Source organism: Falco rusticolus, chromosome 5 (assembly GCF_015220075.1).
Source record: "Falco rusticolus isolate bFalRus1 chromosome 5, bFalRus1.pri, whole genome shotgun sequence".
Taxonomy (NCBI): Eukaryota; Metazoa; Chordata; class Aves; order Falconiformes; family Falconidae; genus Falco; species Falco rusticolus.
In genome coordinates, this window is record NC_051191.1 from 16,538,150 (window position 1) to 16,556,554 (window position 18,405).

At 41.6% G+C, this 18,405-nt stretch overlaps 2 protein-coding genes across 4 annotated transcripts in view; one reads left to right on the forward strand and one right to left on the reverse strand.

Annotated features, from left to right (window-relative positions):
• DNAJC2 (DnaJ heat shock protein family (Hsp40) member C2) overlaps positions 1-2,128 on the forward strand; it is a 19,229-nt gene extending 17,101 nt beyond the window's left edge. For both annotated transcript variants that reach the window (XM_037390370.1, XM_037390371.1), the window contains exons 15-17: positions 600-707; positions 1,438-1,592; positions 2,008-2,128. In XM_037390370.1, the coding sequence (XP_037246267.1) occupies positions 600-707; positions 1,438-1,592; positions 2,008-2,082 (338 nt within the window). In that variant the 3' untranslated portion in view covers positions 2,083-2,128. The remainder of the gene's footprint in view (positions 1-599; positions 708-1,437; positions 1,593-2,007) is intronic.
• On the reverse strand, positions 2,080-11,146 carry PMPCB (peptidase, mitochondrial processing subunit beta). Of its 2 annotated transcripts, none has more exons than XM_037390381.1 (13): positions 11,034-11,146; positions 8,860-9,000; positions 8,449-8,535; positions 7,845-7,974; positions 7,252-7,450; positions 6,522-6,601; positions 5,852-5,964; positions 5,039-5,182; positions 4,312-4,472; positions 2,889-2,974; positions 2,725-2,813; positions 2,449-2,524; positions 2,080-2,359 (listed from the first exon to the last, which is right to left on the reverse strand). In XM_037390381.1, exons 1-13 carry the CDS (start codon positions 11,121-11,123, stop codon positions 2,307-2,309), a joined length of 1,449 nt encoding a protein of 482 aa, XP_037246278.1. In that variant the 5' UTR covers positions 11,124-11,146; the 3' UTR covers positions 2,080-2,306. The 2 variants fall into 2 exon arrangements, with proteins under 2 accessions (XP_037246278.1, XP_037246277.1); XM_037390380.1 differs by having other exon boundaries at positions 4,312-4,475.
• Between the last annotated feature and the right edge of the window lie 7,259 nt (positions 11,147-18,405).

Here is an 18,405-nt window from a genome sequence, read left to right on the forward strand (position 1 = left end):
CTACTTAAAAGATGCTGGGATTCAGCACCGAAGACACCTAAATTAATGTGGCCCATCTCCGCTTGTGGTAAATGGAGCCTAGAGAGCTCTGGAATAAGTTCTCAGGGGAAATAAAAACATTCCACTAAATAAGGAAAAAACCCAAAGTTCCCAAGAAGTTTTTCCATTCCAAACCACATACTTGACAGGGAGGACTCAGACTTTCCCAGTGTTCCTGCTCCTCTGCCATGCTTGTACCCTGGGTAATTTGTGAGTTTTGTGCCACAGCCCAGTAATCCCTTTTGATATCAATGAATTTGCAGATTCAGGTTTAAACCTATACAGAGAAAGTATTCACCGAAGGAATACAAGGAGGATAGGGGTTGGAGAGCCTGACACTTGACGCAAAGTTTACTGGATCCTGAAAGATTGTTTGTGTTTTGTTGTTTTTTTTTTTAATTTACCAACCTCTTTAAAATGATGGTAAAGGAAGTCAGAATTAGGGGGTTTTTATTATGTGATTATTGTAAGCTAATAATCTGCAACACAATGTTTTTATTACTACATCTGGCTTTAATTTTGTTGCAATAATTATTCTATGCAATGTCTGTTGCTTATAGACCCTCATCAAAAAGATGATATAAACAAGAAAGCGTTTGACAAATTTAAAAAAGAACATGGTGTGGTGCCTCAGATGGACAGTGCTGCTCCCTCAGAACGATTTGAAGGTAAAGGTGAAAAGGGAGCCCTTCTTGCAGAGTTGTCTGCTTTGCCTCTTAAAAAGAAAGTAACCCAGAACTTAAGACATGCTTACAAACAAACTTACAAATTTATGCAGCAAGGAAGTGATCCAGGCCCTGTTACTGGATTTGAGGGTTTCTGGTACACACAGTACAAGCCCTAGTTAACTAAATAGCAACAGTTTGAAAAGCTTCCTGGTGAGGTAATAGGTTAAGTCTGATGCTGAAATCATCTGTTCCTCAGAGGGTGCTACATTTTCAAGTAAGAGCAGGGTATGCACTTGAGATACAGGAGCATCCTACAGCTAAGATTTGGTCTCCTGTTAATCCCCAAATGCCTCTCATCAAATTTTCCGGACACTTGCAGAAAGCTGTGCTTCCTTACCAAGTGATCCTTACCGAAACAGAAAAGGCAAAGCTGCATTGCTACCCTAATGCTGTGGCCGTCTAATACCCAGCTGACAGTGAAAGATGTTACCTTCTAATTTACTCCTCTGTGCTTTATTTAAACATCCCAAAGGCCGCTTGTCCAGTCAGTTTCAGAGTTGCTTTTTTTTTTTACCTCTGCTGGGTAGCTCTTACGTCAGACTAGTTGTATCACAAAACTGCAAGGGTTTTAAATCAATTGTAGTAGATTTCACAGTATTTTCTTAGGCATATCTCATAGATTCTTTATTAATATTTTTTTTCTTACTGTCACTTTTGCATTTAAAAACAGGATCACCCTTAGATTCATCCCCTTGGACTACAGAAGAACAAAAGCTTCTAGAACAAGCATTGAAGACTTATCCAGTAAATACTCCTGAGAGATGGGAGAAAATAGCAGCAGCTGTTCCAGGCCGGTCAAAAAAAGACTGCATGAAGCGATATAAGGTATGGTACCTTAACTCCTTCTATGATTGTGATTAGCCCAGGTCTTGTAGAATCCTTTGCTTTTACTGTTGTTCTCCCCACCTGACAACTAACTAACTAAACTAACACAAGGTGGAGTGGGAAGGGAATTCTGTCTCATGAAATCTGTCTTAACATTTGACAGCAAGCTCGTGCAGATGGTGAAGTCCTATCCCTAGCCTCTTGTAGGTGAAGTTCCTGATACAAGGGAAGTAGATGAACATTGACCTTCCATTAATTTATTTGTTTCTAAGAGAAATTGGTTTAAGATACTAAACTGCCTAGATGCCTCAGAGTGTTTCAGGCTGAATGTACGTAGCGTTCAAAACTACAGCATTGCTAGAAGTTCTGCATTTAGGTAAGTATCTTATTTCTTTTTTTTTTTCCAACTGTCCAGGAACTTGTTGAAATGGTCAAGGCGAAGAAAGCTGCTCAAGAACAAGTGATGAATGCTACTAAAGTCAAGAAATGACTCTTACTGACAATCTTTGTTTTATAATAAAAATGCAAATACTGTACGTGTTTTCATTCCTTCCTTAATTATACAGACATACAGGCCTGGCTGGTTCTTGAGTTCTAATCTTCTCAAATGTATTTTTCTCCAACGCAAAAGCTTTAAACAGGAGTGTAAGGCTTGCTTGTTTGTTTTTAAAGCTCAAACACTGTGGAAGTTCTTGTTACTCACTACTCACGAAGCTAATACATGCCACTGCAGATTTTGTTATACTCTGGAAGTTGTTCAATTGGACCTGGAAGTTAAAGAAAGTTGGCCGTGACACATGCTAAACTGATTTGTGTGGAGGGGTTACAGGAGGGTAGGGAAACTTGGACAACATACCCACGCCAGCAATTGCAGGGTGCTTATCACAGATGTACTTTGTACAAACTTCTCTAATAGTCTGGGCATCGATAGCCTGAAAGGAGTAAAGAGACATCTTCGTTACCCCTCTCATCTAAAAGAGTTTGTGATCCTAACTTTTTCCTAATTTTTTCTAATCCAGGAGAACAGGCACCAAAACAGTTGGAAACAGTCTAACTTCTGGATTGTTACTTCCTGTAGCAATTAAATTTCTCAGTGGGCTAATTTAAAAGTTGCAACATGAGTGCTACTTACTTCAATTCTTGCCTCAAGTTCTGGAATTGGGATTCGCCGCTTGTAACACAGCATTTGTCTTCCAATGTCTTCACAGATTGGTGTGGAGCCTAAAATAGGGGAAAATATGCTTCAGTTATCAGCGTACAACTCCACTAAGAATAAAAAGCTCTCATAAGTCTCACCATCAAGTTGTAACAGCATATTTGTCTTCAGAAGATTTTTTGCTCGAGCTACTTCATTTTCTGTAACACTTGTGCAAAGTCTTATCCTGAAAAATCATTTAAATCCAAAGGCATTAAGTAATGGTAAGCTGTAAGCACTCAAGATTGCCTGTGATAAAAAGGTACATATACATTAGTACACCTACCAGGCACTTCTTTTCTATAGACAGAGCTGGTAAGGGAGTTTGGTAAGGAAACCAGCCATAGGATGCAAAGTAGCAGCATAAGAGTAGGGTTTTTTGGAAGCATACCAGTACACCCAAGAGCGAGTTTTTCCCCTTAAAAAAGCTGTATTTCATTTTATTATTTTGAGCCAGGTGTGGTCCATGCATGCTATCTTTAGAACAGTTATTGCTAAGATAGTAGGAACCAAACAATTAGAGGTAATTAGCCTAGAAGGCAATCCACTACTTCCTGACTCTTGGTGAGGTGATTCACTGCACTGCCTAAGGAACGTTCCACCAGGACAGAGGGATGCATTAGATATCTTAACAAATTCTTCTTCTGCTCTGGTTCAGATTTTCTCTGATGCTAAGCTGCAGCAAACTGACAGCTAAAACAATACTATTTTTCTCCATGAGTTGTTACAAAGATCTAGTATAATGGCATATGAGATCTATGCAATTCAAGAAACCCCTCATTTACAAGTTTTCTTTTTGCTTTTGTTTCAACTTCACCCACTTCAGATTAGAACCCTTAAATAATGAGCCTGTTTCTAATCACATCTGCAATTGAAGCATTACAGTTGCACCTATGGACATCTTTACAGATTTAAACCTTGGATTAATTAACATCATCTAGAATCCTAGGTTTCAAAATTCTATACATAACAGCTCACCTACCTTACATGACTTCATTTCTCCAGGTACTCACTAGAGCTCTATGTAACACCACCACCTGGTAGGTCATGTGAGATAGCAACTGCAGAATGGGTAACTACTAATGGTAGTTGTAGGTAATTGCACATTCACTATTCTCATTCATGACCATTACTCTTTCAGATGTCAAACATGCAGTTCACAGGCAGTGTATAATGACTTAGTATTCTAAAAGATTTGACAGTTTTATAAGTCCTGTCACTTGCAATTAAAAAAAAAAAACAAACCCACTGGTCTATTTTCTTGTACAAGGAACACTATTACATTAACTACAGTTAAGATTTATTCTTCCAAGGCAGAAAAAGAAAATCAAACCTAAACCTTAAGCTATTCACTCCAAGTAAGGATGCCAGAAACTGGCTGTTGGGACTCAGAATTTGGTGCATTTGTTTTTCTAGGCAAGCCTACGCAGAGGAACAAAAATACTCTCTTTAAATGATTGCTATTCTCTAAATTGTATTCCTCCACTGAAAACAATCTTTTTAGAGAAACAGTTGTTAGCTTACCATTCTCTGGTAACAAAGTGCACCATGTCCTCTATAGTGGATGGTTCACAGACCATATAGAGTCCCCACAGCCCTGTATCAGTATAGCAGGTGTTGAAAGACTGGAAACTGTGACACAGGTTACCATGGCAGGCAATCTGACCAAGTTTACTGGATAAATTCTGCTGAGACAAAAGAAAAATATATTATTTTATGCAGTTTTCTGAAAGCCTACCAGGCACCTCCACGGCCTCCTGTTTTCATTTCAATGATGACAGAGCATGCAGTAGTAACACAGGCTCCAGCAGATGCTATGAGGTTATCAGCTCTTCATCTCAACAGTTTCCTTCCCTGCACATAATCTCACATTTCCAAGTAACAGCCCGGATTGAAGCCACAATCACAAAGCTACTTGGGTTCAAGAAAAGGACAGTTACTGATACAGGTATGTCTGATGACATACAGGTATGAAACATCCTACTTTCCACGAGGGCTGGCAGACCTCGAGTGACCTCTATTTTGGCGGTTTAGAACCACTTCCTAATATTTTCCTAAATCTTGGGCAACAAATTCTCTCAGACTCAGAACTGGATCCCCTTCTCCCACTCCAAAAAAGGACATTCAGAAACAGCCATAAAGTACTAGTAATGCCATCAGACAGGCTTGAACGGTTCTGTACTGGCAGTACCCATCAGAGAGATCTCACCAGCCTCATTAAGAGCAGGAAGGTGCTTGCATGTTCACTCACCACGCCTCCTCCAAAGGAGCGATCCCAATTACCTATCAGAGTATTTGCTACCATAAGTGGGATTGTATCTGGATGCGACCAGCCAGCAGCTTCAACAGCTATCGCGATGTGTGCCAAGGGCATCTTATCATCTCTTATGCGGATCTGTGGGAACATATGAAAGTAGCTGTAGTACAATCTGTGCAGGGGAATGTATACAGGAAGTTAAAAATCACGAGACAGACATTTCCATTACATCTGGATTATAAAGCGCACACACACAGAACCAAAAATTAAAGCATATGAAGCTTTATTTAACATCGGCCTTAACTAGTCTTCCCTGTGGCAATTTCAGAGCACTTCGCCACCAGCAAGCCTAACGCCACGTACATAGGGAGGGCATTACAAGTAATTTTGTGACTCACAGCAGCAAGGAAAGCTGATTACTTTTCAAAACCTGAACAGAGCCAGGAATAGAACACAGATGCCTCAGTTCTCTGCCATATCCTTTAAATCAGTGAATCTCAACAAGTGGAAACGGTCCAACACCGTAGGCAAGGGGATAAAAGGGAAGTAGCAGCAGGGATGAGGAAGGTATTCCTCCAGAAACTGATGAAGCAGAAGAAGTGGTGGCAGTGAGGCTTGTCCTAGAAAAGTTGGTAAGTACTGCTTTGGAAAGCAGCTACTCCATTGCCATCACTGGGAGCAAGAAACCTTTGAATCTGCTGAACCTTTTAATTTGTGGCTGAACAGCTTGCTCTCGACAGCAAAGACCACGTCAGTTGTCCTGATAGGGATACAAGGGCCAGCTCAAAAAGCCATCTAACACCTTACCTCACTACCTGTGAAGCTACAAGGTGGCAAGGGTGGCAGTCCTCCTTCTGGAGCAGATGGCAAGTTACCAAAATGGCATTTTGCTAGGTCAAGTAGCTCATCATGACAGACCCCTGAACAAAGATATTTCACATACTTTGTAATGTTACTTTGTAAACAGTTAATTTAAATTGTTGTGCAGTTTAAAGACTCAACCAGTTATTTATTGTTCCCCTGCTTTAATGCCCTACTTTCAGAATCCTTACACCTGTTACACACAGTAAGGTCATCATGATCAACCTCCTTAATTCTCCTCAATAGCCTTCTATTAGTATTACACCAAAATAAGCAGCTTCCTTTTAGCCTCGATGTTATTCCTCTTTCTCTCTGCTTTCCTTGTCCTGCCCTTTTCACACTGAACCCCTTCTAGGCCACTCTTTTCCTGCCCACATGAAAGAATGACCTTGGCCTCCAATCCACTTCCAGTCACTGGTTTAAGAAAGTTTCTGGAATATTACTGAGAGGAAAAGGAACAAAAGTTCAAAGAGTAAGGGACAAAACACACAGGGTTAACAATGAACTTCCAGGGCCTACTGAACAACGGGTAATTCATCATGTTGTTCCCAGAAACTTAAAAACCATTATTTTAAGTATAGTTTCACATGACTCAGGGCAAATCTCTCATACTAACCTCCAGCAGCAGCCAGGACCATTCTGGGTCCTTTGTAATGTGTTGTTATGTACTCCACCAAGTCATTACGGTTTATGGATCTAGAAACAGTCAAGGAAACATCACTACTGCGTTAGTAAAGTTTATTACAGTAAAAAGAGACAAGTGTACAGAAAAATAGAATATCTTTGCACAGAGCTGCACAGAGGCAGAAAGCTAAAATAAGGGTAACTTCCTAAAAAGGAAATGGAAACTTGACACATTTTGCCTTTCAAAGATCTTCTAACTTCCTGAGAAGGAGTGAGAATCACAACTCGGGTGGAAACTGGATCCACTAATGATCTCATGCCAATTTGAAAACAGCACATTTAGCAGTCTCCTGGTCTGTACTGGTATAAACAAATGCTGAAAGAGGAGTGCAAACGCAGTTGTATTTATGATAAACCAACAGGAAAAAAGAGCATTTCTAATTTTGTTTCAGATGCATCTTTAACAAACAGGAAAAATATGGCAAATGATGAAGACATGCAGTAGACATCTGAAGTTTACACACCCTTTGATGCCTGCATACAGGGGAATTAAGGCAACAGGGGAATCCTTACAGTTACAACCAGTGCAACTTCAGCTACCTTCCAGGTAAAACTGAAAAGTAACGCTGCTCCCTACATTTTCAGATGTGTCTTTTCAACATATAAAAGTTCAATTAAATAAAATTAAACATAACTAAAGACAGCCACAAATTTGGACATACTTGATGTTTTCAGTGGGTCCTAAAATTGTCCGTCCTAGGGCTGTCTTCTGATAGGCCGTAGCATGAAGGTAATCAAAGACAACTTCTTGTAAATTGGTTTCAACCTCTTGCATCTCTCGAAGTATAACTCCTCGCTCACGCTCAATCTCTGCTTCTCCCAGAGTACTGTTCTGAATTATGTCAGCAAGAATTTCCACAGCTAATTGAAAATAGAGATGGGAAAGGAAAGCATATTTTCAGACTACCAGAAAAATCTGGTTCCAAAAGTAAAACCCAGGCCAAAGACCAAGCAGCCTGAGATTTGCTAATAATATTTGTAAGGGGACAAAAGACTTGCTCTGCAGGAAGGGAGAAGTCCAAAAGGTATTTTCTTTCAGGAATCTAAAGACAAAAATGTTTCAAGTATCAACTTCCCTGCTGGCATTCTCCTTTCCAAACCTGCATTCTCACATTCCTGTGATGTTCAAGAAAGGACTTTTAACCTGGGACGGAAGGGACTGTTACACTGCAAAAGCATCATTCTGTGTTGTCTCATCACAAGCTGGATAAGCATCTCATTCTTTGCTGCTTTTTTGATGAATGAAAGCAGTTACCTCTTGGTAAGTCTTTTGAAAAAGCCTTTGCATAATACACAGTTTGTTCCCTGGATGTATACGCATTCAGATGAGCTCCCATATTCTCAATCTCTAGTTCAAGGTCTAACTGAGATCTCTTTTTTGTTCCCTGAAATAGAACAATAAGAAAATCAAACTAGACTCCTTAATTTACTTACTCCTTATTACTACTTCTTGTCTGGAAAAGTTAAGATCAAGTGAAACAAAAAGTATTCTGGAAAGAAAACTGGCATACTAATCTCCCCAAGCTTGGAAGTCAGATATAAATCCTACTATGCTCCCAAATGAAAATTAAAAGCTGGCAAAAGGGGGATGTGTATCTTCTAAGATTATGACAACAAGTTAGAAATTAGTTAAAATTAGATCTGTGTTACTAACCTATAGCTGTGTATCAGCTACACAGAACTAGGACTTTAGCTTCATTTTCTAATGGAAACCAAAGTCTAAGTTGTCTGCTTATTTTTTCCTCTCCTCAATTTGGAAAATGTAATTATACAATTCTGACAAAGTTCTTATCACTGATCTTTAAAGATAAATAACTTAGAAATCCACTGGAAACTTCTACGTCAATACTCATACTCACCTTGAAAGCCATATGCTCAAGGAAGTGAGCAGTTCCATTGTTCTTCTCATTTTCATACCTGCTTCCAGCATCAATCCAAAGTCCGACCTCATTGGGGAAAAAAAAACAGAAGTCATTTTACCAGCTAACAATGCAGCTTTGCTTGTTTTGTGTATGAGCTACACTTACATTTTCAAGACCTATTTTTAAATGGCTTTTTCATTAAATGAAACAGGTTTTCAAGAAAAAGATGTTGACCTTCACAATAAAACCTAATCACAAAATATTTACAAAAGCCTTAAGACTTCTATTTCCTAGCTTAAGTTTTAAGAACCATTGTTAATAAACATTGAAAGAATGCAATTTAGTTCCACAAGGAAATGAACACACATGAACGGTTATGAAAAAATCTGCCCTTTACAAGTTACATACCGTGCATGTTGAGAGTCCAGAGTCTTCAGAGGCTACTTGTAAGCCATTTTCCAGAGGACTCACCCTAGTTTCAGGAACATTTAAGACTACTTCTGTTGCTGCTTTGGAAGCTCTGAGCCTGCATGTTCCAACATGCACACACTGTAAGGAAAAATCACCAGTCACGCTCAGATTGTTAAGTTATATCCTAGGATGCTCTTCTGAAATATGTATTCTTGAGCTTAAACACTAAGTTTGTGGATCTTTTTTTAAGTATGCACTTAAAAAGAAAAAAATTCAGCACCGATTTATTTGCCAGTACTTCACATCATACTAACCAGACTCAGAAGCAAAACATGAAGATAATTAAAATTAAGCGGACTGCATCTGCCTCTCTCCAATCAAATGATCTGACAGAAAAGCATGGTGCTATCATCAGCCAGCCACCCTAAGAGCCACACTTGTTTCCCCATTCTGCCAGCAAGAGTCGGCAGGGCTTGGATATATCCTTTAGCATCTGGAATTCTTTTGGGTACCCACTTCCTAAAGCGAAGTGAGAATACTTCAAGGGCCTATGCCCAGGACTGCAAATCACAGCCACCTGCTGTTCAGAACAGGGAGATATTGAAATTGCCACCTTTTACACAATCATCTAGAAGTTAAAGCACATAAAATCAGAAGGGGGTAGAAAAGAAGGGAAGGTGGAAGTTAAAAATGTTTATTACACTTTTTCCAACATCAAGAAATTTAGATATGTATCCCAAATGTGCACTTCAAGCAATAAGCTATTTCAAAAATTATTATTTTAAATTTATCAAATAAACAAAGATTTCTCTCAACACGTGACTGCCCTAAACATGAAAGTACAAAATCTAGCTCCCACCCACTCTCCTCCTCATGTATTTTAGGATCATAGCACAATTCATTCTTGAACAGACCTCAGGAGGTCTCTAGTCCAACCTCCTCCTCCAAGTAGGATCAGCTACAGAGTCAGACCAGTTTGCTTGGGGCTTCTTGCAGCTGGGTATTGAAAATCTCCCAGGGTGGTGAGAAACCGCACAGTCTCCTGGGCAGCCTGCTCCACTGCTTGACTGCCAGTGGATTTGACTGCCATATATCCAGTTTTCACTCTCATTTCAACTTACACCCATTGCCTCTCATACTGCCACCATGCCCCACTGTGAAAAGCCCAGGTTTGTCCTCCTGACAACCTTCTCACAGGTACTGGCAGGCTACTGTTAGATCCAACCAAACCTGTGTCTTCTCTAGGCTGAACAAGCCCCAGCTCCCCAGCCTCTCCTCACAAGGCACACGCTCCAGCCCACAACTTTCTCTGCTGAACACACTCCAGTTCACTAATTGTCCTCCTTACAGTGAGGAGCCCCAAACCAGCTGCCATATACTAACCTCCTGAGAAGAGCAAACTAATCACTTTCTTTGATCTGCTGGCTGCGTTCCTGTTTGTTCAGCCCAGGCTGCTGCCAGCCTGCTCTTCTGCCAGACACATGGCTCGCCTGGGCTGCTGCAAGTGATTATTTTCACTACTAGTCTGCGTTACAGAAGGAGAAACCTGTGCTTGAAAACAAAATCCCCCTCTCCTGTTTTCAGAAGGAAAAGCTTAGGTCTCAAACTGAGAGAATGAGGAAAATGGCAGAAGGGGAGAGCTCTGGGATCAGGGCCCCCGGGCAGCCTCCACCTAAACGTGGGAGAGAACTGAAACCTCCTCTGGGCTCCCCCTGGGGTGAGCACGGCAGACCCTGCGCCGGGTGGCGGCTGCTGCCGCCCCTTTCCAAGGCATCTCACCGACGCCCCAGCACGGCACCGCTCCGACTCCCAGTGCCGAGCGAGCCCCGACACCTCGGCACCGCGGGGTTCGATATGGGGTAGCAACGGCTCCAGGGAGCAGGCAGCACACCGGGCTCGTCCACCGGAGAACCGTGTCCCGCCAAAGGGCGGGCGGCCGCCACCTTCACCACAGCCGGGCGGAGACTACAGTTCCCGCCATGCACCGCGGCAGGGCGCCCACACAGCGCCACTGCCTTCCCGCCGCCGCGACTACAAGTCCCAGTGTGCACCGCGCCTCCCGGCCGCCAGTCCCCCCGCCCCCATCGCGGCAGCCCGAGCACCACCGTAAGGAGCCACTGGGGCGCTTGGGCTCTCCGCAGCTCCCTCCCGTTCCCCGCTCCGCCGCCTACCCGCTCCCTCGAGCCGGACGCTCGCACAAGGCGAGTAGACCAAGGCAAGAAAAGCCGCCGAGCCGCTAAGCGCGCAGTAGACGCAGCCATCTTGGTGGGCGGGGCGGGGCGCACTTCCTGCGGGTGCTGCGCAGGCGCAAGGGCGGCTCCGCCCCCCCGCCGCCGCCAGCCCTCCCGCGGGCAGGGCCTTCGTGTCGGCTCCGTCGTGGCTCGGCAGCTCCCGGTGGCTTCGGGGCCCGTCCCAGCCTTCGCGTCACCACCCGCCCGCGGCTAGCACTGGCTCCTCGCCTTCTGCCGCCCTTTCCCTAGCCCCCCCTCCCCCCCGCTCGGCAGAGCCCAGAGCCCCTTCTGGCGCTGCCTGAGACCCCGGGAGGGGGCCGGCACCTTCATGAGGGAGGATCAGTGCCAGGGCCTCCCCCGAGCCCCCGCAGTGCAGGCCCGGCCACGGGAGCGAGGCCCAGTGCTCGATCCGACCTATGGGGAGTTTGCATTCCTCACAAAGGTGCCACTTCCCCCTGTAATTCATTTTTTCAGTGGGATGCTCCCAAACTACTCCCGAGCTGGCTAATTATAAACTGTGTGTAATGGGCCAAGATTTTAATCACCCTCCTCTCTCCTAACTTGGCTCCACAGAACACTGCAATTCAGGAAAGCCAGTTTTCCTCTCAAAAAACGTTATTGCTAGTTTCAGTGACCGCAAAGGCCTGCGTTCCTTCAGCTAGCATGCGAGCTGCCACGGGTGGAGCTGATGGCCTGCCGAGGCTCCTTCGGCTGCGGAACGTAGGCCATTCCAGCACAGCTGGTTGAGGGTGCTGCATTTCCTGTGGGACAGACCCACCCTAACCCGGGAAATCCCCGGTGAAACAAGATAACTACACTTCTTAAAACAAGAGTTTAGATTAACGTATCTATAAGACTGGTCTGTTTGGGATAGGAAGGCTTCATCTACACCAGTAAATCCAGGGCTGTGCTAAGGCCAGCTGGATGGGAACTGCCTGTGCCAAGACTGGTGCCAGGAACAGCCCCTCCCAGCTGCCAGGGCTGGCCAAGCTCAGGGGAATGGTGCTTGACAAGAACCAAATTTGGGCTGGGAAAAGTTCTGGTCAGGTACCAGTAAAGGCAGCTTCATTTCAGTGCCAAAGGTCACTTCTGAGCATGTTTGGGGTGTATGGCTGTAGATAAATAGCTATAGACGGCCAGAAAGCAGTGCGCTCAGTTTTTATTTCCTGTTTAAATTTTTTACATTTTTCCTGGTGTTAGGAGCTTTTCATTTGGTTCATCAAGCATTATCTCAAAAATGAAGGAAAAACAGAGGTGAAATTCTATTTGTCCAAGTCCCACAGTGTGTTAAGTGTGACACAATACAAAGAAACAAAATACTACTTAAAAAAAATAATAAACTGTATTACCTATGCTGGGGGGGAAGGCACTGTCTTTTGGTAATGTTTTCCTAACTCAGGAACACCCCTCTGCTGCAGACTGTAGCACAGGACTTCTGATACCCTCTGCCTCAGTACAGATGCTACAAGACCTTCCCTACTGCTGCCTTGCTCTGCTCCAGTAAGAGAGGGAAAGCTGGGCCCTCAGCAGATGATTGGAAGAAAAGGTGATCTTGGGCCCCAGATGTAGTATCAGCTTTTCCCCAGGTCCTTCAGCACCTGCCTTCTGTGCCCTTGTGCTTTCCTTTTTAATAGATAAAGCCAGTTTCTGAAGAAGGAGCTCAGTGCTGAGTTGATGAGTGCCCTTGGTCGCTCCATCTCTTGCCCAGGGCTCTACTTCCATGCTGGATCTCAAAAATGGTGGGAACCCAGGACCCTTCTGCTCAGTGTGAGCTGTCTCCTACAACTGCTAAGGTCCTGTTACACAGAGCTGACTCACAAGAGCAGTTAGAAGTGGTACTCCCTTCTCCCCCAAATGTTATCAGTCACATGCAGATTTTAGGTGACAAAACTACTGTGACTCACAAAGGATGGTTAGAAGCTCCTGAACTATCTCAGATGCTAAAGCTTAGGAAGGCTATTCACCCTGATTTACCTTCTCAGACTCCAAAACATGGAGCAATTTCAGAAAAAGCCAACGTATTTTAAATACATAGCTTTTCTGCAATATTTTGTGTGTGCAGGCAAGTTCTTACTCCCTTGGCAGTTCAGAATGGAATTGTACTGACTGCCCTAAAAAGTTTGCACTGCCACTTCATATGCTGTGTGCTTAAACAGCAGCTTTAATGCTGCAGCTGGTCTTGCCCAGTTTCTGTCACAAGGACTGTAATTGCATGAAAATAGTAAAACACAAAAGCACGATGTACTACATACGTTTAAAAATAAAAGATGAAACTCTTGTTAACACATTAGTTAAAATACAACCCTAAATGCCAAAAAGCCAGATGCTACCTAATTTGACAATGACCCCTTGATCGCTTATATAACTGTAGATCTCTGTGACTGAAATTATTATTGTTACTGCTATTTTGCTGCCTGTACTATTCTAGTACCCACATAACCTATGTAAGAGGATCTTATAGCTGCAAAGTAGTCACATCCTTTCATCAGAGAATTTACATGGGAGGCAAATTAGTTTCTGTGGAATAGAAAATCTAACCTCACATGAAACTAGCTACTTCTCCTTTTCTTTTTTTAAAGTTTAGTTTCTCACTTTTAGTTTATGCATATTCAGAAGATCCATCCAGTTCTGGCATTTTTTTAATTTCAGATATATCTCTGTCAAGTTGTAAAATAAAAAGCAAAGCACCAAACTGTGCATTTGAAAATTAAAATTAAGCTTCTCTTCCATTTTACAGTTAGATCTAACTGATCTCATTATGCTGGGATTTATCTCAAAGATGTTTTACCAGACTTCACTAAGCCATTAGCCATCCTCCATCCTAGAAATTTGAATCCTTGCTAGACATAGAATTACAGCTTAAGATAAACTGATTATCCGTATAATATGTCTCCTACTTAACAAAATAGCAGTGTCTCATATGTAAATGCAATCTAAAATTTAGCATCCAGAAATGGTCATTAGAGAGATGAAACTTTAAATCAAGAAATATTATTATCCAGCTAAAAAAGCAATAAAACAAAACAAATACTGGTGTTCTAGCAGTAGGAGCTGAATATATAAACATTCACCACTAAATTCCTACAAAACATTACTTTTAAAATGGTTTTAACAACTTCTTTTTACAATGAGATTATTTAGAAATGGACTATTATAACAATGAATGCTCACAATATCCCTCGGGTTTAGGTAAACAGTATTACCTGCAGCTTCTAGATGGAGAAAATGAGACATTTCTTCATAGTTCTTACGTGTCCAGTCTCAAGCAACAACAAAGTGGAAGGGCCACTCCCAGAAGGGAGTTCTATCTAAATGATGTCTTTGTCATTTATCCTGCAGTCATCAGTATTGTAAATAAATAGCTGCCTGCCAAGTTCAGGATGCCACAAAGTCTTATGAAATGGGTAGATGATATAGGTGAGGTTCTTAGGATGATAATCTGGTTCCTTCAAATCCAGGCTCCAGATTTCACCCTAAGTATGAAGACCTTTATATTTTACACTAAGAAGCTATTTTACATTAGCATCCCTCATAAACAGGTTTCTGCAAAAGGACCAAATGGCACTTTTGGTTTTTAAGCAAGCTTTACCTTTCAAACTCACTGGGAACTCCACCAAAACCAATAGTAATACACACTCTGAATGACACAGTTCCAACTGGTTTTCTGAGGAAATGCGGTTTCCGTGCTTATTACTGTATAATATCAACTGAATGACAGAGATCTCGAAGATAAGGCCATTCCTACATCTCATGAAAATGAGCAGCCAGGAGCTGCCAGTTGAGGAGAAGGCTGCTGTATCAGCTCACACACACAGAGGGAGAGACTCTGCAATACCCAATATGAAAAAAGATTCAGCTGGTTCCAGCACTCATGATCTAGCTGGCTGCTTCTAGAGAAATACTTTATACTTTACAAATACTTTCTAAAACAATTCCATGTAGTAGCAGTGAAAGTAATACATATCAGAAATCTGCATATACATACCTGATGCATATGTAACCATGTGTCCTCACAAGAGACAAACACAATACTTAGAAATCAGCACTGCTGTAGCTCTAAGCTAGGATGACAATTTTGTTATGAGCAAAGAAAGCATGATCACATTGAAAGGTTTTTCTTTCAATTGTATAGAGAAAATGTTCCCTCTGACATAAAGTTCCTATCAGCAAGACACAGTATCACAATCAGGTTACTATAGAAGTAGTTGGGAAGAGCTATCCTGAATTACAGGTTGATTCAACCCCAGAGAAGAGGCCATCAGAACAGCACCACTCTTTAGAAAAAAGACCTTCAAAACTGCTGAAGCCAGCACACAGTAAAAGCATTAACAACTGAAATTGCCTTCAGCTAAACTGCTGTTTAGTGCTGTGTTGGCTTTTTGTAGTCATCGTGTTCACTGTTTATTTACAATCCACTATGTTTTTAAAGCAATGATACAGTATTGCACTTAATGAATATGCTGAAATCCTGCTGCCAGGAATTGGCTTTAGCTTAGCCAAGCAAGCAGAATTCAAATGAAACTAAAAACATGGGCTCAAGAAATGACACTTTTTTTGCAGAGGAGTGGGTTTTTTGTGAATAAAGCTGTTTTGAGAATACAAATCAAACTTCACGGACACTATGTTGTCCAATTTTCATGCCAGCTGCTCACTGGCACCTAGATGATTATTTTTATCAGTATAACTATAGGTTATCCTCCAGCTAATTAAATTGCAAATACCTTTTTTTCCCTCATGGTTAATCACTGGGCAGCGACTGCAAAGGCCTACAGGCCACTGACACTGGTCTTTTGTCCTCCTAAGCTGTAAGGAAGACAGTCTAAATTAAACATAAAGGCTGTTGGCTGAATTTATAACATTTCAGTTGCTCATTAACAGAGCACTCTTTTGAAGCTTCTGATAAAAAATTTTTTTCAGGGAATATCATAGTATTCCATCTGCATGCAGTTCTTTTTCTCGTAGATATTTATGCTCTGAAATAAGAAAGAAGGACCTGTTGCTAAGTACCAAACAATTTACCACCTGACTTCTGAAGGCTTTTATCAGAAAGATAAATGGAAGGAGTTTGGATAGTTCATAACAATACTTTTTCAAGAAGAAGATGCCAAATAAAAGATTCAGCCTGATGCAGTAACTCAATAGGAAATTCCTGTGGGTAAGTTCATTTGATTTAGCAAAACAGATAGGTTTCTCCTTGCCTTTTAACAGGCTCACTACAGAACAAGGATCTTACAAATTAGTCCTTTTTTATTGCTTTTGTTGTCATTCTATACAACTGTAATTTCTGTTGATTTGACTATAATCACATACAGGTGCATTCTTTTATATCATTATTCTGATTTAATGGTGGGTGAGTTCCCAAAACTCCAACATTTATTTCAACCTTTTGCTGATTTTAAGAAAAGGTCACTTCAGCAAATATTTTCTCTAGAAAATACTTAAAAGGTGACCCATGTCTCTAGTACAATTAGATAAAAATTAACACCGTTAATGAAAACTGAAATTAATGCAATTACTGATCAGGCAGCCCTAAGACAGCCACCATTCTGTGATTCATTCTTCCTCTGTTCAGACATCATTCAGGTTACAATGCTGTGAGCAGCTTTTCTTGGCAATCTATGGAATAAGATTAGCTTTTCTGCCACATAAAAATGCTGTTAATGGTACTCGTCACAGCTTATAATATAGTAAATGTACAGTTACATGCTATTCTAATATCCAGATAACTGAGTTTTCTCTCTTATCTCCTCTCTTAAACCCGATTTTCTCAATCTCTAATCCCTATAATCTCAGTAATGCTTAAGTAAGCATTAGCAAATACAAACTACAGACCATGTAGTTTTATACAGATATTAATAAAGTGTGGGTATAGACTTACCCAAAATAGTAATTGATCCAGGGCAGTTTTTGTTTAGCTACCATGGCTTCCTGTTGCACTTTAACTGTGGAAGCAACATGCGATAAGCATTTGGCTTTATCCAAAGCTCTGTCCAGTTTCTTAGCTGCTTTTATAGCCTGGACTGACTGCCGTGATGTTTATAGACTCTTCAAGGTCCATGATGCTATTGCAGGCTGGCCAATTTCAAGTCCTGACTCATCTCTGTGTGCTGTAGGCCTGCCTTGTGCTCAAGTACTAAGGTGGTATCACTCATCACACCTAACTTCAGCTGTATAAAACCAGTTCTCTATGCCTTCTCAATAGCCAGTGGAAGGAAACAGGCATCTCCAAAATGTGGGTTATCCGTTGTACTCTGGACACCCCTCTTAGGATGATTACTAAGAAATGTCTCATGGTACTTCTTTCAGCCAATGTAGAGGAATGAATGACTAGTTCCACATACTAAAGATATCCAACTTCTAGGCAGCTACCTTCAGGCAAAACAAATCTTATCCTGAGCTTCAGGCTAGTAGCTCATCCCAGGCTTCTCTTATCTAAAGATCAGATCCATATATTTTATTAAATTATTGGAAGATATTATACAGATTATAAATGCATTTACTCAAGGGCATAACAAGTTGAATTTATATTCTGCAAGGGCCTCCAGCATTTTAATGCAACGGGCTGGAAATTCTGCAACATCTTTACTTAAACCTGAATACCGAGTTCCTGTCATCAATTAAATACAAATAAAGCAATTACTTGAGTATTCCTTGTGTTATTTATCTTTATATTACAATAAGTTTATTTTTTGATGCTTGCACATATTCAGGGCTCAAGACATAGCAACTGTATTTTGTGCTGATTTTTGTGCAACGAATAACCGCATTGTAGAAGTTATCAAGGAAAAAGCTAGGAGTGTTGACAGATGGCTGGCAAAGAGAAAGTTGGGGATCTTAGAACCTGAGAAGCCAGCAGAAGGCATCTGGGAATTTGGATAACACTGGTTGAGTATTTCTGCTCACATAAGCAGCTAACTTGCTGAAGTTGTTATTTAACCTTTTAAATTTCAATTTAACAATCCGCACTGAGTTTAGTGGTTCATGCACTAAAGATCTTTTTCAGACTGATTTCAGACTCACTGGTCTTTTTTTATTGTCCTCTGAAGGAAACAGTTTCTGGAGCTTCTCAAACCCACTGTGTGCTATGTCCCAGATTGATGCCTTGCTCAAATCCTGTTATACCCCATAGTGCCAGACCTACCATTTCTTTGTGGGAGACAGCTGCTTTTGTTGGTCATTTTCTTCCCTACCAATTTTCTACATTTTTCTACTAACTTCCAGATGTTTGGCAGCTAGTGTAGAACAGTAACTCCAAGCAGGCTGCCAAACATCTACTAATCCCAGACATTGTGCAGGCACAGGTTTTCTTTGT